The 25,723-nt window shown below is 37.4% G+C and overlaps 1 protein-coding gene across 1 annotated transcript in view; it reads left to right on the forward strand.

Annotated features, from left to right (window-relative positions):
• The first annotated feature begins 786 nt into the window (after positions 1 to 786).
• Positions 787 to 25,723, forward strand: part of ANO3 (anoctamin 3) — a 245,710-nt gene continuing 220,773 nt past the window's right edge. Inside the window, 1 exon segment of the mRNA XM_072421825.1 lies at positions 787 to 1,331. Within this exon segment, the coding sequence (XP_072277926.1) occupies positions 1,187 to 1,331 (145 nt within the window). The 5' untranslated portion in view covers positions 787 to 1,186.

Here is a 25,723-nt window from a genome sequence, read left to right on the forward strand (position 1 = left end):
TGTTTATTTGTAAAACAACAACTGCATGTCTAAATAAAAAGGGTACTGGTAAAAAATACCACTAAATACGTTTTACTTCTGCAGAGCCCCTGATCCCTCCACATTTGTCCTTGATTCGGTTCCACATTGAAGGATTCTTCCTTCATCCCAACATAAAAGAAGTGAGATCAGTAGACCTATCCTGTGAATAAAAAGAAAAGCATGTGTGAGATTGGCACTTTTCCAGGGAAAAGCCCTGCGTATGCCCAATGTCAGGCATGCGCACAAGGGGTAGCCTGCAGCCTTCTGGGATACATACATCAGATTGTGTTTGGCTCTGCGCTCCCATTCAATATTTACTACCGCAGTAGTAAAAACAGAAGGGGATGGGGTTACCTTAGTGCAGAGGGCACCCCTTAGTATTTTGGGGCGTTGCTTAAAAGGAATAGCATTATGGCATTGCAGTACTTTGGCCATGGCTGTTTATGGCATTGGGGTGATTTTCACAATTATAAATAGCAAAAACGCTTTTTTTTTTTGCTGTGCTTCTAAATGAGTACTTTGAAAAAACTTTGGATGATGGATAAAACAAGAGCTATTCTGCACATGAAAAAAAAACAAGCAAGTCTTTGTTTGGTGGTGAATTTCTATTATCTTATAGTTCATAGCAATGCTTCTTGTGTATTGTTGTAAAGAAACATGTTATAATTTTGTATTTCCTTTTATCGTGACCTTTCTAGCACATAAATTTAGAAAAGAAAACTCATCAGCAGTGAAGTGCAGAATACAGGAACTACAATGGAATCCTGTGTTAGCTTGAAGCATCCTATTCTCCAAGTGGCAACACTTCGCCCCACCCAGCTGGTACATAAACTTGTCAGAGATCCGAACTCTGAACATGTTCTTAGATCTTAGGCCGAGGCAGAAACCCTGCACTCCCTGTGACAGTATCCAGCACTTTCAAAGACGATGACTCCTTCAAGTCTGGCAGAGGAATAAATAATTTAAGCATTGAGGTGTCTCCTCTTTTAGAAACTGTTTTAACACTTCCTTGTGGAACCACAAAGCAAGCTGATTGAAATTCACAGAAAAAGTGCTCAACTCTTGAAATTAATACTCATGCCCATCTAAAACTTTTTGCAATAGACTTTGCCACCGTAAGGTGATTTTTTTTTTTTGCCTTTTTGAAATAAAAATAATTTTAACAATGTCCACCGTGAGAGTTGAACTGGATAATCTCTCTTCAGAAGAAATTGAGTGCGACAATGACATCAAATCCAATTTTATCACGGCGAATACCGGTGAAGCAGATGTTGATTACTGTGAACTGGAAAATAGGTCTACTCTCCCTGGTAAGTCGTACTTTCCATTCTCAAGGTCTGTTCTTGTCACAACCTTCATCAAATGGCTTTGTAATGGCTGAAAGGAAATGCATTTTAAATGTCACCTGTTCTATAGTATATTAGCAGGTTGTTTAATGGGAGTGAAGAGTGCGGTCAGATGCTGAATGATACATATAATCTGAATTATTTGGGTATTATAGACTAAAGCGGATTGTATTGTTGTTTATTAATGTTATACATTTACATTTCGGTATTGGAAATTACTTTAAAAAATGTTTCTATGACTTGCTGTGACAAAGCTGAGATATAGACAAAACTTTAGTAACAAAAGACATTTTTGTCAAGTTTTGGATATTGTAATAGGGGGTTGGACTCAATGTCAGATTCATTTGCTGCCTGTTTTTTCACTGTTAGATTCACACTCTGTCCTGATGACCATTGGCAGCTGTATATATATAATGATTAGTGATATGCATGTGTGTCCGGGTCCTGTTCACTATAGCTGCAGCAAGCTTTCTTTAAATTTAGCATATCAATTTAAAAAATTGAGGTTGGGTCGATTTTTATTGCAAAAAAGGACAGAAAACATGATAAAACATACTTACCTGCCTGATCACTGATTTCTTTTCTCCAAATCGCTGAATTGCGCATGCTTAGCTCAGCGTAGGATGCTGGGAAACCTGGCACATCCTGCCTTCCTCTGCCGGGACTAAATAATTGCAGGTATGCATGAATTACTCCATCCCGGCCCGGTCTATCCAGATGGCCCAAATCAGGAAAAGAAGAAGAAAGATGGTCGCGCCCTCCATTAAACAGGACAGGTAAGTGTGTGTAAAAAATTGGAGGTAAGGTTATATTATTACAGAAGGGACACCACCTGTCCCATCTACAATAAAGAACCTACAGTTTTTTGGTTTAACGTTGTTCATAGTAGAAAACTTTGGGGCTCCAATTGTTAAAATTTGGAAGAATTCTAGAAGGTTTCTGGCTATTAGGAACGGTGACACCCATCTACTAGTCAATGGAAATGGTGGCTACTATCTGTCTAAAACATACACAGCATCAGTGTTCTCAAAAAACTTAAAGGTGTTGTCATGGTAACAGGTTTTATAATGGGTAATTATATTTCAAACTGCTGTCTAAATTGGTTTTGCTATGGGAAATATTAGGCTGGTGCTTGTTACCATTCCTAACAAGCACCAGCCAATACAACAGTGCACATTGCTTACCCCAGAAGGGTTCCCAATGGCTGGCAATTCCCATTCGGAAATAGTTTGCAAATATTACAACTAGTTAGAAGCCGTTGTTACCATAGCAACCAAAGCAAAAAATATGGAGAATTACCGGTACTCTTAATTTTTTAGAAATGTGTTCTTACTTTCTGTTGTTCTCCAGTACAGGAAGAGAAAAGTAAATCTCTTTACCAGGATGCAGACATCAGGGATGTCACTTTTAGAAGACCATCCTTTTCACTATTGAAGGATAATGATTACCAAGTGGGGATATATTATATTGCTTGCCACTTGAAAACAAACACCACTCCACATCTCCATTGGGGCATTTTTATCCTTCAAACACCTTGATTGCCACTTTTGTAAATCGTCTATAGCTGCCTTTCACCACATAATATCATGTCAATCAATCACTCCTTTAACGTGGATAAAAGAGTAAAGAATTGCCAACAGGCAGGTTTATTATTGCAGAATGGACAGTCAATGTCCCTGGTGCAATGAAACAAATGTCCCTACCTGTTCACAATCATTTCTTTAATGTACAGCAGGCTGCTGGAAATTAATTAACTAATTCCGGCCTGGCTCACCAAGGTGTCTGGAAGAAGACCGGGTGAGGATGCCGCCAGCTCGTACAGCGCTGCCTAATATGTCCGCGCTATATAAATACTGTGTAGTAATAATAATAATGTCCTAACTGCTAGCAAGTGTTCTCCCCAGAAATGTTTTCATTCTGGGTGGGGAGAAGTTGTAGGTGGGTGGTTTTGTGGCCTCATAAATCCAGTAACCCTTAATATTATGTCAGACAATTCTGTCAACTCCTACCACCAACCCATACTATGCTATGCTATACTACACTCTGTTCCAATTTTATATTAATCACTGCCTTAGTATGTCCCATTTTACTATCATCTTTGTATTATACACTAAATATCAAGTGCCACTATATTGTGACCCAACTTTTCAGTAAGCACCCAAATACAGCAGGGTGGTTACTCTAAAGTGCTGGGTGTTGTGCTCGACTTAAGATATCTGCGGAGAACACTGTACTATACTGAATAAGTCAGGGTACAGTATATATGTATACAGTGAAGTGAAACTATTCTCTTGGAAAACCACTAGAAGAAGAAAAGTGCCAAGTCAGCTGAACTTTTTCTGCTTATCCTATTCTACCTGCAAATATAAGTAACTTGGAACATTTCAGCTATTCTCCTGAAACCAATGTATTATTCAGGATGGTGGCACTGTGTGTTCCTTATTATGTTATTTTTTATGTTAAATAATGTGCTAAAAAAAAAAAAAAAAAAAAAAAAAGGTGTACGGTCACGTGGTTCGCTCAGCAACATTTTTGGACATTTTTTTATGTGTTTGTTAAACTGTGCACCAAAATGATGGTAATAGTTGTTGGCACAAGATCAAATATGTCGGAAGTAATATGTCCAAGATGAGCAGAACTATACATTTCAAAGAAATAAATAGAAAGAACTGTCAAGAACTCAATGTAAGTTTCTAAATAAAAATGTGTTGTCATCTAATACAAATAATAAGTGTTGACATCTGAACAAAAATAAAAGTTGCTAATAAAAGTGTTGACATCTGAATACAAATGTGCAGAAAACAACCAAAAAATTGCAGAATGGAGAGGTCAAGAGTATGTAATGTACAGAGTGCAGGATCAGGGTAGAATTGCCACCCTACAGCTGTTTGAATTGCCCCGCTGGTAATTTTAAACCTGTGACTACGACAACTAATGTGAGCTGAGCCGGAGCAAGCTGCACTGGGAGCACTCAAATCATTCATCAGACATTGGCATACACCATAGTGTCAGTACCACATAGTGAGAGTAACTCAGACTGGATTCTCGCACTGCTCTACTCTGCCAGCTGCAAAAACCCCTACTGAGATACAAAGCAAAAATAAAGCTGCAGCAGCACCCAACATTTTATCTAGATCTTGCCCTGGGAACACTTGCATTGCTTTACTGAAAAAGCTCACTTATACTTGCTGGATGCATTCCAATCCTACAATTTCCAGTATGGCTTAAATGCAGTGTTTTCATAGGAGTTATTCATTAGTGGCTGCATCTCTATCTTTCTCATGTAGTAATTAGTTTTAGTAATTTAGTGTGTCAACTCACACTGACTTATAGGCTTTTCCTCTGGCTACAACCGCTAGCTGTCAATTTTACCAGTAAAGTTGGAAAATCTAGATCAGCTGTATGTAAAATACAAAAGTGCAGGGGTCAGGAGTATGTGAAAGAGTGTAGGGGGCAACATACAATGTCCATAGGCCTGGTGTATGTGATCCAAAAGGGTGCAGGGGTCAGAAATATATTCAGCCCAACAGTCAGCACCCCCTTAATAATGTCATTACCAACCCCATATTACTGGAACACGCTGCATGCACATATGCATAAAGCATACAGCTGTCCCTGGCCGATGGCCAAAAGGGAATAGGGGCGCTTTGGAAGCACCGGATCGGGCCAGGTACGTGTGACGATTGGTGATAACAAGAGAGTGTTAACAGAGCAATGTTAAGCGACTCTCTGACTGAGCACACATGTACCTTCCTCGCTGAGTGCTCCCCTTTAAAGGGCAGCAAAAAAAAAAATCAGACAATAATGCATGCAGCGCCATGTTGTAAAAACCCACTGCAGCACTGGGATGCATTCCAATCCTACAATTTCCAGTATGGCTTAAATGCAGTGTTTTCATAGGAGTTATTCATTAGTGGCTGCATCTCTATCTTTCTCATGTAGTTATTAGTTTTAATAATTTGGTGTGTCAACTCACACTGACTTATAGGCTGTTCCTCTGGCTACAACCTCTATCTGTCAATTTTACCAGTAAAGTTGGCAAATCTAGATCAGCTATGTAAAATACAAAAGTTTAGGGGGCCGGTGTATGTAACATACAAAGTGCATAGGCCTGGTGTATGTGATCCAAAAGGGTGCATGGGTCAGAAATATATTCAGCCCAACAGTCAGCACCCCCTTAATAATGTCATTACCAACCCCATATTACTGGAACACATGCATGCACATATGCATTGGCACATATGCATAATGCATACACTTTTTTACTAACACCTTTGCCAGTATGGTTGGCTGTCCCTGGCCGATGGCCAAAAGGGAAGGGCGCTTTGGAAGCACCGGATCGGGCCAGGCTTGTGTGACGATTGGTGATAACAAGAGAGTGTTAACAGAGCAATGTTAAGTGACTCTCTGACTGAGCACACATGTACCTTTCTCGCTGAGTGCTCCCCTTTAAAGGGCAGCAAAAAAAAAAATCAGACAATAATGCATGCAGCGCCATGTTGTAAAAACCCACTGCAGCACTTGGAATATCAGACATTGCTCTCTATGCAGTGTCTGATGCCCTTACATATTCCTAACTATGTGAAGTTCATTGAACAGCACTGCACCATACATTTGTGGGATGAAGCCTTACCCCAATGCACCCTTTATATAACGCTATAGAAAATTAGAGCTGTATATATCAGTACTGATACATTTATTTATATTTATGGTTAATGTATTTTATTCATCATTTTAAATGTGAAGTGATGACAAGTGCAGTTTCCTTGGTGTTCACAGAATTGGGGGAGGAAAGAATATGGAATGATAGCCTTTCCAAAAGATTCATTAGTGATAGTAAAGGTTGGAGAACATAATGCCATATATAATGTTCTCTGGCAGTGTTTTATTTCTCCAATGAGGGATCGATCTATAGTATTGTGATGAAGAGGTATATTTAAGTGGATTAGGTGTGTTTCACGTGTCGGTAAGTTATTGGCTTGCTGTAAATATTAAATTCCATTTGTGTTATGAACAGAAAATTTATTGAGTTATTGATCTGCTGAGAGAACCATTATTTTTCTACTACATTAGTGGCTAATATTTCTTTTTAGGAGAGACGTTCATATGATTGTAAGGAATGTGATGGCCTATTAATAATTTCAAAGCATTGGGTTAATTTAAGATAAAGCTGGTCATTTGTAGCCTGAAATTTGCAAGATAAATAGCTAGAGATGAGCAAATGAGCTAAACCAATCTGATCCAATCAGACTTGGCTTGGCTGATTCACAGCTCGAAGATGTGCATCGATTTTGAAAGATTTAACCCTGATTTGTGGTCCGTTTTTTTTTTTTTTTTTACCAAATAAAATGGCTCTTTCTTTACAGGAGCCTTTATCAATCTTGTTACCATAAAATAACCCTTTAAACTAACTTTCAGGTCTGAAAGGAACCTCTGCTATATTTAGTATATCCACAGATCACATGTCTATTAGAGTGATGTTCAATGAGAAAATGCCTCTTACACAGCAGGCCAGTGGGAAGATAAATCAGAGGCTCAAACTTGGCTCAATGAACCTTTGGGTACCATTGGAGGAACCCTAGGTTTCCACTGAACCCTGGTTGAGAAACACTCTTTTACAGAAACATCAGTGTCCCCACAATCGTTGATCATTGACAGCCAGTGGACAACAAATATTATACAGTAGCTAATATGGGGGGTTGTGCGACTTTGCTTCCCCATGCAAGACCAAGTTCTCACCTTTTGTACCAATGATCTGGTAAAGGATAGGAGGTGCATCGATTCAGTTTAGTTAAGGTATCATAAAATATCTGGTTGAACAATCCATTTTCCATATGGTCATTGGTTAATGTGAATGTTCCTGTGGTTAAGGTGCATTAAAAATGAACTAAAGTAGTATTTAGGACTAGATGTGACCACCTGCTGACTGCCATACTATAGGCTTGTCAATTGGCAGTAACAATACTGATAGCCACATTGCCCTTTGCAACATTTTTCCACCCACTGTAGTACAAGGTAGCACAGCTTACATAAGTGTGGCAACTCTGCTTTGAATTCAGTAGCAGAGCAGCGTTGTTGCTACACAGCATTCTGCATGAGGAAGAGTTTATTGGCCAGATCTGTGGATAGAATTTTGCAGGGGGATAAAAGAAAATTGTTAAGATGCCCTTTTGTTTAGTGGTAAGCCAGGGTTTGTAACAATTCACTTTATTCACTGGGAAATAAAGTGACATCATGGGGTGTGCCAATAACCAAAATGGTAAAAAAGATTAAATTTTTGCTCTGCAAACAGCTGCTTTGCTGAGGTTGTGTCCGGTCAGAAATCGGAGCACTTATTTCTCTGTCTACAAACTTCTACTTATCTGTATACTTATTTTTGAAACTTTATTGGGCAGATTTGTTGTAATATGTTCGAAACATTTGAAAATGATAAAATCTTCTTTAGATTTAAGGGAATCCCAGCCGACCAATGTAATTTCCAAAACAAGAGAGCCCATGCCTATGCTTCTGTGAAGATTTAATTTGCACTTTTCTATTGTTCTAAGTGTCCCGATGTGCCTGGAGATGACACATTGTCCAGCACAGCGGCTTAATCTGCTCGTGCCTTGCGCTGGGGTTGTAGCATGTAATGGAAGTTAGCCATGTGGGACTTGCACCTGCTTCTAGGATGGAAAAACTATATCCAAGCGCATCCTGACATGCAAATATTACTGTATATGCTCTGTGAACAACAAGATTTCCCAGAGGAGCTGTGCAATTTACACTCTGAAACTTGTGAGGACAGCAGGAATAGAATAAACTGTGCCAAGGAGTTTTGTTCTGTAAACCTGCAATTTCAATATAGAGATTTCTGGAAGATAAATATGCTTTGATTTCAGAGAAAAAGGAAAGTAAAAGAAAGGAAAAATAAAGAATTAAACACAATATGAGGGATTTAAAAAGAACAACAAACAATCACGCTTGCAAAATATGCATAATTTGCCAATGTATACACATCAAAAAAACAGTTTTCAGAATAAATGAACAATTCAAATTGTCAACAATAAAAGAGCTAAAAAAAAAATCCCCGGGGTTGATTTACTAAAGAAGCAGAGAATGTTTCCTTAGCTAACAAAATGTTCTAATGAACTTGGTAAATCGGTGTTAAAATGGTGTTCACATTAAAAAAACAGTCATATGCAAGGGAAATAAAATATAACATACAATATATATATATATATATATATATATATATATATACCGCCATTAGCTTGTGACTGGACATTGGAAGGAGAAGTAGAACATTATTACGCTAAACTCTATTACTGTGCTTTCTCCTCCTATGCATCAGCACATAAACTGATTCATTCCTTGAATTGTTATATTGTTTCCCTCTCCTACGCCAGCCCAGTACAGGGACCACAAGGCTAGATTCAAATTCCTATACTATTTTTAATCAAATATATTTAACTATGCTTTATTCATTACAAAGCTACGATAATTTGCATCATGTATACCTGCCTAGAGTTTGTATTTTAAGTAGTTAATGCTTTGGTTCTCAAACAGCTCAGTAGTACTCCAACCAATACCTATTGATATTGCAGCAGTAAATTACTTAAAATTGCTGAATACCTTTGTTTTCTCCTTTTCTTAATAGCCATGTGACCACTTATTCCTGTAATGGAGTTCAGGTAGTAGGCATAAAAGAGCACAAGAGCACAAAGAAACAGGTGAGGAGATATATGAGAAGTACCCATTGAACTTACCTAATTACATTACTGTGTAATGGCACATACATTCCCAAGACAGTGGTACAATGGTAATAAAGGAAACAACCAACTGGGTGCCGACAACTCTGTTTCAATAGTGGATGCCTACCATTGTTGGCACTGAACTGGAACACAGACATTTGTCAGGGAAAGTGCAGGATTGAAAGGTTATTTTGTCTAATGATCTTTTCAGATCATGAAACATCAGTATATTTGGTATTTGTTATCCAATATATAAAACATTTAAAGGCATAATTTTTAATTAAGCGCAGGGATATACTTTTAAAAAATATTGCACATAATTGGATGACTGACATGAACAGAACACTAATTTTACTAACTCTGCAATCTCGACTTTTCCAGTAAAATACCTCTCTATGTGCCTAAATGCTCGTGGGCAAATGTTCAATTTATGCACAAAATGTTGGTATTTCTACTATTTGGCAGCAGCATTGGCTGCATTGATCAACAGCCTGTGTGAGACAGGTACACTTATCACATTATCTCATCTGTGAGTCTGTAAATAATAATGTCAAACAAGAATTGTTAGCATTGTAAAGGACAAGTATTAAGGTGTCCCTGCAATTACTGAAGCAATAACACTACTTAAAGCGTACCTAAACTCAGAAATCTCACTTTACATAAAAGGGTAGAGAACCCTTCTATGTAAGGTAAAAGTTCAGTTTTTTTTTTCTAGGTGCAACACCGCCTAGGCGGTCAAGAATGATTGAGAGCGCAACCTACGTCAGGGATACCTACGTCAGGCATTCTGGAAGGCTCTTGGGCGCTCTTGAGCATCTCGGGCATGCGCAGAGCCTTTGTGCTCAAAGAGAAAAATTTGCCGATTTCCTGCATGCGCAGTGAGATCTGTAAAAAATTTTTTCATCCTACGTCACTCGATCTCATGCCTGGGTCGGGTGATGTAGGATGAAGAACCCGGAAGAGAAGACGAAGATGGAAGTGCCTGGAGACTCACAGATGACGAGGGACCCGATGCCTTACACCCCCCCGGAGTGTTTTTTTTTTTGGATTTTAGTTCCTTTTTATTAAAACCATTAATACACATATATGCAGAAGATTGCATCTTCCAAATCCAATGCACATACTTGACTTCTACTTGCTCCTCTGCTGATCATTCAGCCATCATAAGTGAAGAGAGACAACTCTGTAAGCTGTGACTTTCAAGAAGTGCTAAGAAGTGTACCCAGGAGCAGCAAATTGCACTGCAACACATTTGTATGCTTAGTGTTTGCGTTGGGATTGAGGTTCTTACTCCAAGGAAGGAAAAGCATCTGCACTGCCAGAAGCAGCATGTCGTTTCCAGGAACTTTGCTGCATCCCCCCACCATGATGAAAACACAACTGCAAGTGCAAAATGGTTCCAACCACTCCCAAAGTGGTTAGAAGTGCAACTAGGGCCTTAGTTTTCACAGGTCTGAAGACCATCATCAAGTGGCACATGAATGTAAAGAGAGGTGGGTAACTGGGAAGGTGAGACGATGATTATGTGCTGTAGATGGGGCCACCTATATAGTAGTGTTGTTACCCCACATAGGCAAAGTACAGGAGTACTATCAACACTGGTGGAAAGAGATTTTGTTGAATTATTAACGACATGCAGAAAAAGCTGCCATATGGATAAAACACTAAGGCTAGGTACACACGTGCAATTATTTATCGTTTGAAAATGAACAATCAACGATTATTCACGATTATTTTGAACAATTGTGTTGTCCACAATTCTGTACATGCTGTAACAATACGATCGTTCAAATATAATCCACCAATAATGTGCACACTTGATACGATCATCCAACCATACAGGAAGTGACATGTACAGGAGAAAGTGTATCACAGAACAATCCATGATCACTGAAGGACCGTACACACAATAGATTATGAACGATTGTCGCCCAATCAGATCCGCCCCGACGGTCTTTCATTTCCAGTGAGAATCCTCATTCTTCAGTGTCGTTCTGCACTTTTATTCTTAATTATCGATCTGTCGTGGATCGTTTGTTACCAACGATAGGTATTGCACGTGTGTACGCAGCCTAAGCCTCATTCTAAATAGGGGAACCAGATGGATACTGTAGACCTACATGGGCAATTTTAACTAAGCATATGATTAAAAAACACTGTGCGTGGTCAAAGTCAGCTTGCAAAGTCAATATTTACATAAAATTTGAAATTACTAAATATAAAATCATTGCTTAGCAGTTTTACTAAATAGATTTCCTTTGTCCGTAACAGGTTTATGTTTATGCAAAAAGGTATAACAGTTTTGTTTCTTACTATGATGTATTGACCAATGTACGTGGTATATGGCAACTCAACTCATTGAGCATGGAGTATGTAATAAAAGTAAAAACATATTCTTAAAGGTTGATCTCTTTACAGAAAGGTGTGGTACATCGGTTGGCAATATGCCCAGAACCTAAAGCTGAAAGTAAAAACTGCCTATCAAATATAATAGTTGTTTTTTTTAATATGTCTCATTGCTAAAATTTAAGAAATTCCATGCAACATAAGCTATATGTCAAACTAATCTAACTAGGTGGGATACAGGATGGTCCTGTATTTTACTACTAACTGGGGAGTAATCTATGACTTCTTACATCTTACACCAAGGCTGCTCCATGTGTGTGCAGGAAGGAGATGGGGGCTGTATAAATTTAGGAATCCAATGTCTTTCCATATCTTAAAGTAGAACCAAAGAATTGCAATCAGCAAGGGCTTTATTGCAGAAAGCGACAGCAATGTTCCTTCTGCAATAAGCACTCTTACCTACCTGATTCCTCACCCGAGCTGTCAAAAGGTTACCCAGCACATGCTGGCTTACCCTCCATTGCTGGCAATAAATGAACTTGCGTCATCCTTGCTCCGCCAATCAAAATGGCAGAAGACTGCAAAAAGGAAGAGGAACAGAAATGGGACAAGTGAGTATAATAGGGTTTAGCTCCACTTTAACCATGACATTTAACTGTCTAAAATAAAGTGATTTTTCCCACTTTACAGACACACGGTTACCTTTGACTTCGCATTTTCTTACACTCTCTACATCCAAAAAATATCCAGGTCCTCCCACTTCCACCAGTGCAATATTGTAAAAATCCATCCCTTCTGTTATCACAGATCACCAAACTCTAGGTATATGCTCTTATTATATATCACCTCGACTACTGCACCATCATCTTGTCTGGTATTTCAATGAATACCTTTTCAATTTATCCTCAAGGCTGCAGCTGTTCCTCTCCACAAATCTCTACACTGGCTCACATTCCACCTAAAATTTAAGCTACAGTATTGCACTTAAATTATTTTAGTTCTCCTAAACCACCTACATTTCTGACCTTATACAAATTTACATGTTAACAACCCCCTACGCCAGTGTTTCTCAACCTTTTTACCATGGGAAACCCTTGAAATTACTGGTGATCAAAAAACCTCTGCCATGATTACTATAGTGGGAAGAAGGCCACCCTTACAGGTAACCAAAACGATCTTTGATGTCAGGTAAACTGACCTGAGAGTCACATGCCAGATGTCAGATGCTCACTGTTCAAGGGGCCCCTAGCAAAATCTGGAGGAAACCTAGGGTTCCATGGAACCCTGATGGAGAAACAATGCTCAACGCTTTTCCAAAGACCAACAAATGTGTACTTCCCCCTCTTCCTGCAATTGTTCTACATGCAGTTTTTTTATCTACAGCCCTTTTTATTGCACAGAGCACCATAATATGTTGCCACTTTATAAATACAAGTTAATATCTACAAATTTGTATGCATTTAAAGTACTATCTCAAATGAATAACCATTAAATATGTACAATGTATCACTTTTGGAGTTTGTGTGTCCTTCCTTTGTCTTGCTTGGGAGGAAAGAAAGAAAAAATCTTTCAAAAGGAAGGGCAGGAGTTCTGCTTTCAGACAGGTGCCACAAAAATAGGCCCTCCGATGAAGATTTCCTTTTCTAAAATTTACATTTTCCCTCAATGGTCACTAAGATAAATAGAGAATTTGAACCCTATGGAGTCACAAACTACAAGAAAAGTCAAATATTTTTCCCTACTATATCCAAAACTAAGGATACATTTGGGATTTAAATATATATACATCAAGTTCTCCTGCTCACTTCCAAAATAACACCCCCGTGCAACCATTTTCCGTATGTTTAAAAAATCAGTTTTGACTTAAATAATGCTCTATATTTTTATTGGTACAATTCTAAATATTTGACACAATCCCACAAAAAAGGTGTAAAATATAACACCGTAAATGTGAGAAAAAAAGGTAATTAGCAAACAGGTTGGAAATATCTAGGATTAAGAGATCACTGCATGCCATGGAGTTTCCTGTCCACTAACTTTGTATTAATGGATGTAATTAATTATCATATCCTAGACTAAATAACGGACAGTGATGAGGGTCTGCCTGCATGAGGTTTGCTCCAGGGGATAGGGATAGGGGATTACATATCTTCACAGTGATTGCTATTCTGATAATCACTTGCTCAACAGCTACAGAATTCCATTGAGGTATTTAAATAGCATTTGATACCTGCTCCAGGGCTTTGTATTGCAAAAGACAGAATATTTATCAAACACACTGCAAAAAAAAGTACTTCAGGAATGTTCCGTTTAATGCTAATGTGATGTGAATATAATTTAATGAGCATCTATATACATGTCACTACTTATTATGTCTTCATGTATACATAAAATGAGTGGGAGATTGAGGGATAATTAACTGTGCCATCAGATGCGTTATTAAAGCAGTCGTTGAGTGGCAAGCATACATATGTACAGGCTGATTAAGACAGAAATAACAATAGAGCTGTCTTGCTTTCAACTTGGACAACTGAAGAAGTGTAATTTTGTGCACCTGATGCATTGACTTTTTTAGAGGGAAAAAATAAGAGTTTTGCTACATAAATGTATTCAGAAAAAGTTTTAAGTTAACTAGGAACTTTTCTTACGTATGGCTTGGATAATCAGTTCAATATAAACCTTTATGTAGAGAACTTACCATATTAAAAACAAGGCAATGATACAGCATGGCTTTTTAGCAAAATGGCTTTTTAACCTGAAATTGATATGTTGGTTGTAGGGGTTTTTAATATCTTGATTTCAAATTCCGGCTGTGCTTCTCTGGCACAAACAGAGACCTACCAAAGCAAAAATGGCAACTGCCCTAAACAATTTGCTTTTAAAGTGAAATTAAACTTATCCTACTCGCTCGTCACCTGAGGATTGATATGTTGGTTGTAGGGGTTTTTAATATCTTGATTTCAAATTCCGGCTGTGCTTCTCTGGCACAAGCAGAGACCTACCAAAGCAAAAATGGCAACTGCCCTAAACAATTTGCTTTTAAAGTGAAATTAAACTTATCCTACTCGCTCGTCACCTGAGGAAACGTCTTATCTTGGTTCTTTTTCTGGGTTCAAGACCTTCAGCCATTGATTGGCCAGGCTTGAATAAAGTAAATCCCCATGCACATTAGCATGGGAATTCATTCATTCATTCATTCAATCAGGGCAGCACAGTGGCTCAAAGGTTGGCTTTTGCAGCACTAGGTCCCAACCCAGTGCACTAGGTACTAACCCAGTGCACCAGGACTTACAATTGCAATAGAAGAACAGAATGAAGGAGCACAGAAAAGGCTGAGGGTTGTGGGGCACCCCAGAATTGATTAAATCTCCTTTTTTTAATGTTCTCAGTTGTTGTAGAAGAATGGAAGTGATGTGTAAATTATCTGACAATCTAAAACAGCAACTCAAAAGTTGCCATCTGTCCACCTTCTATTGGAAGTCAAAGGTTACGTGTTTTATCTCTGCCTATCCCTTACATACAACACAGGAAAAAAAGCTTAAGAAGTGGTCTTATCTCTCCCTCTTCCAAGACCATCTCTTGTGCCATTGTACGTGGTCGACTTGTTGATTTTCTTGCGTTTATGAGTAGGTTTTTAACATTTTGGAATTAACTATATAAGTATATACTTCTTGAGAATGATTGAGGATAATTCACTATCTTATCAGAGCATATCTATCTTTGTCAAAACCATCATATTTTCAGTCCTGGTAAAAAAAACAAAAAAAAAAAAAAAAGCTGGCTAGTGAAATGCATACTGTTAAACATGCAAAAGTGTGGTCTTTCTTTAAGACTTGGTAACGTCCTGGTTTCAGAATGGAATGGCTTTGGAAGAACTAATATATAAGTGTGTGTGTATATATATATATATATATATATATATATATATATATATATATATATAAATATATATATATATTGGATAACTAATATAAAGGTTGATTATTGATAAGGCTTTAACATGTTTTAATTTTAGGAATTCTTTACTCTTTAAATAAGGTAATCCAGAACTTCTTCCTGTAGATGTTCTGGATTACGTCATTTAGAGAGTACTCCATAAGGAGATCTACATCAGTGCTGTACTTGTTTCTTGTTTTTATTTATATTGTATTGTACATTTTAACAAGTGATTTTGAATAAAGTTGTATTTGGTTTTATACTTATGTTAAAAGAGAATTGTCTGATTCTGACCTTCAAAGTCCCGTAATTTGGTTGGTTATCGGTAAGGAAACCATGTTACATGTATTTATTCGGACACTATGGATTATCAAAAGGGTACATTAAAAGAGAAAAAATGGAACTTGTCCTTCAAACCAAAGCCTCAAACCTCTCTTACACTACCAGTACCTAGATTTTATGTCTATAATCTAGAGAAAAATATGCAGCCCAGCTATCTCTAGTTGTTGGCAGTACATTGCTCTCTTTGTCATTATTGGTCTAGTAAGGGAATCTTCTTGAACCCTTCCATGTTTGGCACAATACAACAAAACTAATAAGCAATCTTATTTTGTGGCTTATGTCCAGCCAAAATGTTTATATAGCCCCTTATTTCTCCAAGGGGCTTTTGTAATAGTTGTAAACACCACTAATACCAAAGTTAAATCCCAACTCTAGGTAAAATGTATTGTGTATAATGTGTCTTTATTAGAAACATTGAAATAGTTTAGCCTAGTACATACAAGAAGATCTGCTGCCAATTTTGTGCTGTTTCAGCTGATATTTTGATCTGCACACATGTGTACAAGATTCTGTCCTTCTGACTGTTTTTTTCCTGATCAATGATCAAATTTTAATTTGATGTGCTCATTGCTTGGGTCCCCTGGTTGCTGGATTCCTTTTTTCAGATTGAAAGTTTCTCCAAAAGGGACACAGACAAAAACAAGCCCAAATTTACCTGGGTGGGGTGGACTGTATGGCAATGTTTATATTGCTGTCTGACCCTACCTATATCAGATCCCTCATTTCAGGCATCATAGGGACATGAATTAAAGGAAGTATCTCCAATGGGGGATAGAGGGCATAAATACTGAAAATTGAGCTTTTCTTCACTAACTTCTAAATTGTAAAAAAATGACTGGAGTTAGGCTTTAACATTGTTCTATGTTTGTATTTCCCTCTTTTTTAAAAATAGCTCCTTATTCAATCTCTCTCCAACTCCCAAAACTTTTTACTATTATGGGTGTTATTCAACCCAAGAAAGTGCCAGCAGCCAACTGACTTGAATTTTCACTCTAGAGGGTGAGATAGACTTTGGAGACTTCTTTTCTTTTACACATCAGGCACAAGAAGTTAAAATAAAACAGAGCACCATTGAGCTTTAAAACTTTAGTTTTTAACTGATATACTTAACACCTTAACAAGAGATTATGCTGAGCTGAATTGACATAGATTTTCTCCCCGTCCTGATTTATTCAATAATTAATACTAATGAGGTGGAAGTTACAGAGCACGTTACTCTAATTTACAGCATACATAAATACTGGTAGCAGTTTTACAGCAGAGAGTTGTGTGTTTGGTCATTCATCATTCTGTTCTGAGGCTATAAAGCTTGGAAAAATGATAGTGGTTAGCATTCAGGATATATACATCTAGAAGGAGGCTGTCCTTGAAGTTTAACATAATTGTTGAAGGAGCATATTATGCGAATGGGAGCTACTGCATTTTGTATGATGCCAATTACCACTGACAGGAGGTATTTATTTTTTTAAGCACCAAGCAGAAAAACCAGTTATGTAATCTGGCAGCATTTATGCTGTAGAAAAGAATTACATTGCTGGTTCGGAAATGAAAAGGTTTGGTGAAACTCATATGTCTTTTTCCATGTATCCTCGGGTACCTGCTATAGGGGTCAAGCAAGTTGTTTTGTGGCCTTGGGTTATATTTTTCTTTGGGCCCTATTAATTTTATATTGGGCATGGGTAGACGCTAGAGGCAGTGGCATACTGATGTAATGAAGTGGTAACCACACAGCAAGAGTACCGCCAGCCTGAATTTAATGTTAAGGACTGGAAAGTTGTGATACAAAAAGCTAGTATTTGTGATACAATATTAAATCATTGGCCTGTTGTGCAGAAATCCCCCTGTTCTACTTTTATTAGGACTAGCAGTAGAAATCCATGTCACATGATGGAATGTTTGGGCCTTGTTTGGGAGAAAAACCATCAATAAACAGATCTGCTATTTGGCCTTATTCTATAGGACAGTCCTGTGCACTGTTCTGTTATATTTTATACTTAGTCTGCACTAGATAAAGATTTTTCTGTTGAAACTAAAGCTAACTTTAAGAAAACAGTTGGGGCAGGTTCAGAAGGGTTATTTCTAGGGCAAATATAAACCCAATACTCAAATCTTGCTAAATATTTGTCTCCATCACCTCTATCTTTGGGGAAATCATCAGCAATTTAATTACTTTACAGTGCATAGAAACAGTACCAAAAGTGTTGCTGTCTTTCTGGCCAGTTGAGTCAGGAGTTGATTTCTCATCAGGAAAGATTTTGTAGCATTTCTGCTATTTCACTTATTCTTCAAGTGTGAGAAAGACTTTGTTCAATCATGGGAATCTTCCATTCTGCCTCCTATAAGTTGTAACCAGTGCCAAGACTGCAAGTGTGCCATGATCCTAATGGGCATGTTTTCTTGACTTAAGAAAAGGGAGTCTTAAAATACAAAAGAAATAAAAATAAATATACAGTAAATTCAGGAAAACAAAAATTCTACAATTTAGTACATCTTTGCAACTCAGGCTTATTTCCCATGTTTTACTGCTTAAAGACCCTGCAAGTACAGAAAAACGAACTGTGCCAGAAATCCACTCAGTTTATAATTTGTTGTGGGCTGACAACACACAGCATTTAAGTTGACCAAATGGTTACTTTTCCTGCTCTACCTAATCCATTTCATTGTCCTTATCTCTACAACATAGGGACTAATTAATATGTGGTTCAAGATTAGATCTAGGTGGGATAATTACCCTCCTAGAATTAAAACACAAACTGTTTGCAGGAACAGCACAACTCCTAAATTCCTGTTTGTACTTTTACCAATATAACAAAAAAAAAAGCTTTTAGTTGGATATTTACCAGGACAATAGAATAAAGGAAGTTGATTATTAGAGGTTTTACAAACATCTAAATTCACATTGCATATGCAAGCAAATGAGAATAATTTCTGCTCATCACTATACTCATGGACTGGCTAGACCTGCATTAAATTCCACCAGCCAACAGATGAGTGATCATTGAATAATGCCTAAGACTATGGAAGAGTAATCATATGCTACAGCTTTATGCATTATGCACTACAACGACTTCTACTATTGTCTAGTAGGATATTGACACTCAAGGTCACTCAACGTGTAGCAGGCCAAAAGAAATGTGACTGAACCCTTGCTGTGGTCACGTATCACAAGTGATTTCTTTTATTTATTTATGTACAAACATCTGTACATGTAGCTATGTTTATATTGTCAAGTTTCTAAAATGAAATTTCCCCTATGTCCTATACCTTGAAGTCTTTGTTTTTTAACATCTGGAGGGATTCGTTCAAGATCAATTTTAAAGAATGTAAAAAAAGAAGAAAACAGTAATAAATAAATCACAAAAGCACAGCATGGTTTTAGAAAGCAAAACACAAACGCTTACTTTATAGTACTTACTTTACTTTACTTTATATAACAAAAGTTTACTTTATAGTGTATTTGAAAGGAGGAAAATTTCCAATATGGTGGTAGAAATTTATTTAGCTCAGTACAGTTTTGAAAACCACCTTCACTAATAAACTCCCAAATGTATATCAAAAATGTGAACTAGCCATACATTAAAGAAGACTATAAATGCAAAACATCCATTAAATTGCAGTTCTCTGATTCTGATCTGATCTTGCTGGTGCCAGGAGGGAATGGCCAGACTGGTTTGAGCTAATAGAAAGGCAACAGTAACTAAATACCAAATACCAAGGTGTGCGGAAGAGCATCTCTGAATGCACAATATGTTAAAACCTATAGCTGATGGGCTCCAGCAGCAGGAGACCTCATCACGTGCTACTTCTGTAAGTTAAGAACACGAAGCCATGGCTACAGTTTGCACAGGTTCACCAAAATTAGACAAGAAAAGATTGATAAAATGTTGCCTGGTCTGGTGAGTGTCGATTTTTGCTGTGACATGGTAGAGTTAGAACTTGGGTCAACAACTTATAAAACGCGATCCATCCTGCCTTGTGGTCTGCTAGTGGTGGGTTGGTGTGGGGACTATTTTCCTGGCATCATTTGGGACCCATAGTACTAGTTGAGCATCATATAAATGTCACAAGCTACCTTAGACCACAGTGTACCCATTTTCTCTGACATGGCTAATTATACTTCCAGCAGTATAATGAGCCATGTCACAAATCTCAGATAATCACAAACTTTTCTTCAATTAGTTTATTATACTCAAAAGACCTCCACAGTCACTAGATTTCAGTCCAATTGAGTCCATTCTTTGGAATGGAGAATAACATAGTTGATGTGTGGTGCTATCATGACAATATGAATCAAAATCCCTAAAAGAATGTTTTTAGAAACTTCTTTATGTTCCAATGAATTGATAGCAGATATGAAGGCAGAAGAGGGTCCAAACTGGTACTAGCAAGGCAGATCTAATAAAGTGGCTGGTGAGTGTGTGTATGTATATGTGTATATAAAAAGATAGGTCCATAAATATTTGGACAGGAATGGCTTTTTCCTCTAATTCATTTAAAATTAATTGTGGTAATGCACAACCAAAATTAGAAAAAAGTTGTCTCTGTCCAAATATTTATGGACCTAAATATATATATATATATATATATATATATATATATATTCTATCTATAGAACAATAAAACAGTTTTCTTGCACAATTTGTACTTTAAACTTACTTTGAAGATTAAAATAATAATAATCCTTAAGAACAATACTCATATCTAAAAATAATATACCACAATCCTCATACTTTTTATGATCAATCATGGGTTAATTAATTTACTGTTGAGTTTTTCCTGCCGTACTACGTTAAATAAGTTTGTTTTTCAGTTGTCTCGATTTTTGGCGGAGATAAATGTCAAAGGAGTAAATGACATAGAACTTTAGGTCTGTTAAATAAACAGTGAGTTTTTGTGTATATTTCATGTAGACAAGAAGTCACAGTTTACACCTTACATAAACTGTACAGTAACCTCATAAATTGTAGTTCCTCGCTCTTTATACAACCTAAATGGTTCTTCAATAAAAGTATCAGCTTTTAGCATGGTGGTCACAAAGAGATCTATATTCAATGGAACACGGAGTAATCCTTCAACTAAATGTACTAATGGAAAGGCTAAATTAGATGCGGCTGCAATACACTATGTTTGCATTAGTTCCATAAATGTTCCCTTCTGTAAATATTTCTGTTACAGTGATAGTAGTCCAAGATAATATACACTGGAATTCAATAAAAATAATTTAGAAGACTTACATTTTTGAGTACTGTGATTCACTGTGAACTTTTCAAGCCTTTACAGAATCTTATTTTAACTTGGCAAATGTATATCTTGTAAGGGTATGTATTTGGTAAATGCAAACTGATTTCATAAACTGTCATTGGTAAGTTAGCATTGGTTTTCTTGTCTTTCAGGTCCTTCAGCAAAGTACATTGGGCTGCTATGCATAGATCCCACCTATACTTTCTGTTATTCAGGTTATTCAATTCTTCAGAAGTTATTTCATTTACATTAATATAAGTTTTATGTACATTTCCCTGCATTGAGATTGGGAAACAATCACCTATTGCCACTTTTACATTGTATCTTCCAATATGATAAATGAAATACAGGTTGTTTTTTTTTTAATAGCCCCCCCTGGCCTTTCATATCCCACTGCCTTTGCTTTATAAAACAGCTTTATGCATTTATTAATACTGTTTTCCAGGATCGGTATACAATGACCTAAATGTCTTCGTCTATTTATTTCTGGTGGGAGGTCTTCAGTAGTGCAAAGAATATTACACTGTTGGCCAAGGCTAATGTGATAACAACCTAGGCTCAGAGAAATTTGGCTGAATAATGTTGGTTGACAGTTGTGATATAATTTCAGCAAATTGGTAAATTGGCATAGAAATGAAGGCTAGCAAAATTATTCTACTCAACATTACAAAGGAGTCATTTCATATTAAATCAAAGCTTAGAGATAATATGCTGCAAGGCAAAAAAAAAGTTCTAACCTGAAAATGTGTAAGTCTTGGAAAAGACATGGGGTTTTTTGGAGTATTCCTGTAACCTCAAGAAAAAAAGTTGTCATAGACAGGGATGGCGTGCTAACTTTGTGTATTTCTATGATGGAGACTTCCAGTATTAATTAATTGTTAATGGCCAGATCAAGGGAAAACCCATGTAGAGTATATACCATCCAGACCACAAGAACCAAACCCCATCCTGCAAGGCCTATTGTCTTGTTTATGTTTTAGTGTATTGTTATACCCGATATGTCATTAGAATTCCAGGAAGAAAAGATGTCAGTCATTCACACCAGTATCACCATTGTTCGATCCTTATTGTCCTCTCTGATATCCAATGGCGAGACTCATTTATTAAAGAAATGAACAGGTGTTTCAAAATAAATGAGACAAGGAAACTGGAGCCAAAGGATGTAAATACAGAGGAAGTACATTGAGTTTCTTGTGTTACGGGCAGGTCAGCAATAAGTTATGACTTCCTGACGTAGTGGTGTGAATTTTTGCTTAAACCAATATCAGGTTAACTCATTCAAAACAACACAATGAATATGATTCCACTTGAATTAAAAATGTTCTTTATCATTTTACTGTTCTATTCTATTTACTGTCCTGTTTTTGTTTGTTTTTTTGTAAATTTGGAGAAAAGTATCGCTAACGCCTTGTTTTTTATTTTAGATTTTAGTGAAAAAAAAAACCTTTACAACACTTGATTCACTGTCTGCAGAACAGGAATAGAGGGACATTTTTCAAATTGGGATATTGTATGGAGTATCAGAGATTTAGCCTCACTTTGGAAAGATCCCCCTTTTCTTTCTTTTGTGTCTACAGAACCATAAAAGTAAATCTATCCAAATGGAAATCTATATAACAGATTATATTGCCATTATATTACCAGGGTTTTTTTTGCCTTACTCTGGATCAACTATGTCCCTAAGGTTTTATATCTGGGATATGTTGATTTCCCTTGTGGTTGAACTTGATGGACTTGTGTCTTTTTTTCAACCCGATTTACTATGTAACTATTGTGACACCAATGCAGGATTGGTGGTGAAAGGGAGATATATTTGCCCAAGATTCCTCTCCTGTGTAAAGTAGCAGGTGGAAGACTCTCACCTGTGAGATAATTAATGAAGAAGCACTGAGGGTGGGGATATAACATAGAGCCAGGAGCTCAGTCAGTAGTTTGGCTTAGAGAGACACAGACAGGTGGACTGTGTGAGGAAGAGCTCTATTTGGAGACACAGACAGGTGGACTGTGTCAGTTAAGTTCTGCTTAGAGACACAGACAGAGGTCTGTGTGAGGAAGAGCTCTATTTGGAGACACGGACAGGTGGACTGTGTGAGGGAGCTCTGCTGAGAGACTCCGAAAGTCGGTCTGGGTAAGTGAGCTCAAGTCAGTCTGTGTGAGTGAGCTCAAAAGTGAGTAGAAGGTTGCTGAAAGCTTGGTTTTGAACTGACAGGGAGAAGCCTCGAGCTGATAGACAGGGACATCTGATGTATAGTAAGTGCCGGACAGGCAAGGGTTTCTTTTGCTGTTTTTTTTTTTTTTATCTGCAACCTTCAAAAAAACCTGGCTGCAAGCCAGTCTAAGGCTGATACCTCGGTGTGTGATATGAGTTGGATGAACCAGACAAGTGTCTTTTGACCCCAGCAAAGGCGATCCTGAGCATAACCCCTCACACTATGTAACCCAGATATATACTGTAGCTTTATTGGCTGTATGTCAGTAGCCTTGTAGGTTCACAATAGAAAAAAGAGTGGGAGAAGAACAGATCCTTTTTTATATATATATATATAAAAATAAATACATAAATAAATTTAATATATATATATATATATATATATATATATTTATTTATTTATATAATAAAATTTGTATATATATACAGTATATGAATTTTAACTATCAAAGTATAACAGATTATGTAAAATGTGTAATAATTACATAGAATTATATATTTTTGCCTGAAAATTATGTAACAGCCATTTGGTGCTATATTATAAGAGGAAGAGGCCTTGCAGTTTTTTTCTTTAATAAACATTTACAGTGTAATGAATTAGAGGAAACAGTCAAATGTTTTGTTTGACTATCAAGTGTAAATACAGTAGAAGCTGCTTGTCCTCCTACTACCTCGTGCAGAAGTTCAGGCTCTCTCTCTAGGCCTGCCTAGATTGTATATATATACAGTATATAAATTTTAACTATCAAAGTATAACAGATTATGTAAAATGTGTAATAAATTACATAGAATTATATATTTTTGGCTGAAAATTATGTAACAGCCATTTGGTGCTATATTATAGGAGGAAGAGGCCTTGCAGTTTTTTTCTTTAATAAACATTTACAGTGTAATGAATTAGAGGAAACAGTCAAATGTTTTGTTTGACTAGCAAGTGTAAATACAGTAGAAGCTGCTTGTCCTCCTACTACCTCCGTGTGCAGAACTTCAGCCTCTCTCTCTAGGCCTGCCTAGAAGGGGGGGGGGGGGGGGGGGGGGGGGGCAATGTGATGCTTGGATTTACACTATTTAAGTTCAACTGTGTTCAGTGACTGTACAAACAAAGGGCAGCAACACTGTTTATGTTGTCAGAGTTGAGTAATTTGGATGATCGACCTTACCCCTGCCACCATATAAATAAATAACATACATACTTTTGTATTTATGACTTACCCGCATAGTACCGAAATCCCTGGTTGCAAATTCTGGAAGATATATAAGCACTCCATCATACTAGGGATCTCTCTCCAATTTATTGATCCCAGCTGTCCATTGCATCCCTTTCAACACACAAAATTCATAAACCAAAATAAGGTTCTCACTTAAGAGTCCCCCGACTTGACATGGGACCGCCCCCCCCCCCCTTATTCAAACCACCCTTCCATGAACTCCCAATACCTTCGAGGACCTCATGCACCATTCACCTTAAAACACAAAGGATCAAAAAACAGGGAAGGTTCATGGGTAGCATTTTTTATCCTTCCTAAAAATGGCCTCACCCCACCTGCTCCCACCATTTAAGCCCTCCCTGTTGCACCCCTCTTTTCCAATTGTCCCAATCACCTTGACTTTCCTTTGATCCCACCTAGTGACCTCATGAATCCTCACCGCTTTCTCACCCCTCTGTTGGGTTTATTTGCTGTGAACAGGAGGGTTTAAAAATCAAGTGGAAATATATTTAGCTTCTGATTCACTGCAGATCTAATTGTTTTATCAGTTTGGTTTAGTATAGTAGAAATAGTAGTTTAGTAGAAATAAACAATCTTCTCTTGTGATTGCCAGATATATTAGTACCTGTAAATAGTATACTATACTGTATATTATACTTCAGTGTTCAACTCTGGCATTTTTTAACCCAGGTGGAAATAAATTGTAGGTGTGTTGCAGCCCCTGTATTGTGACCCAACTCTTTTAGTAAGCACCCAAAAACAGCCGGGTGGTTACTGAAAAGTGCCGGGTGGTGCGCCCAGCTAAAAGGGGCCGAGGAGAACACTGTAACTACTATTGACAGGTATAGCAGGCCACTGGACAATAACAGCTGTCATCGTCTGGAGGCTGTTTTGGCTAATCCATACTATACATGGCATTGATTCCATCAGGTCACCAGACCATGACAGCTATCATTGTTTGGCAATCTTCTATACCTTTCAATGACACATGTAGTATGGCTTAGCCAATCCTCCTGCTGGACAATGACAATTCTGTCAGCTGGGTTGGCTGAACAGAAGATAAGATCATTCTATGTTGCTTGTCGCTACTGAGTAAATATACATTCTATGTAACAGATTTACAAAAAGAAATAATTATTTGCTTTGACTTTACACATATACTGCAGTAATAGAATTTGTATTCCATTACACAAAGCTTGGCCATTTTCAGCCTCAGGTTTCAGAATAGTGATACCCTCGCGTGACTGAAGTCCACTTAAGGGAAGATTAGATTATAAATACTGCTTTGCTTATTGACTGCCACAAGGCACAACCTCCCAGTCTTGGGTATACAAGAGCCGTTCA

Source organism: Pyxicephalus adspersus, chromosome 9, assembly GCF_032062135.1.
Source record: "Pyxicephalus adspersus chromosome 9, UCB_Pads_2.0, whole genome shotgun sequence".
Classification (NCBI taxonomy): domain Eukaryota; kingdom Metazoa; phylum Chordata; class Amphibia; order Anura; family Pyxicephalidae; genus Pyxicephalus; species Pyxicephalus adspersus.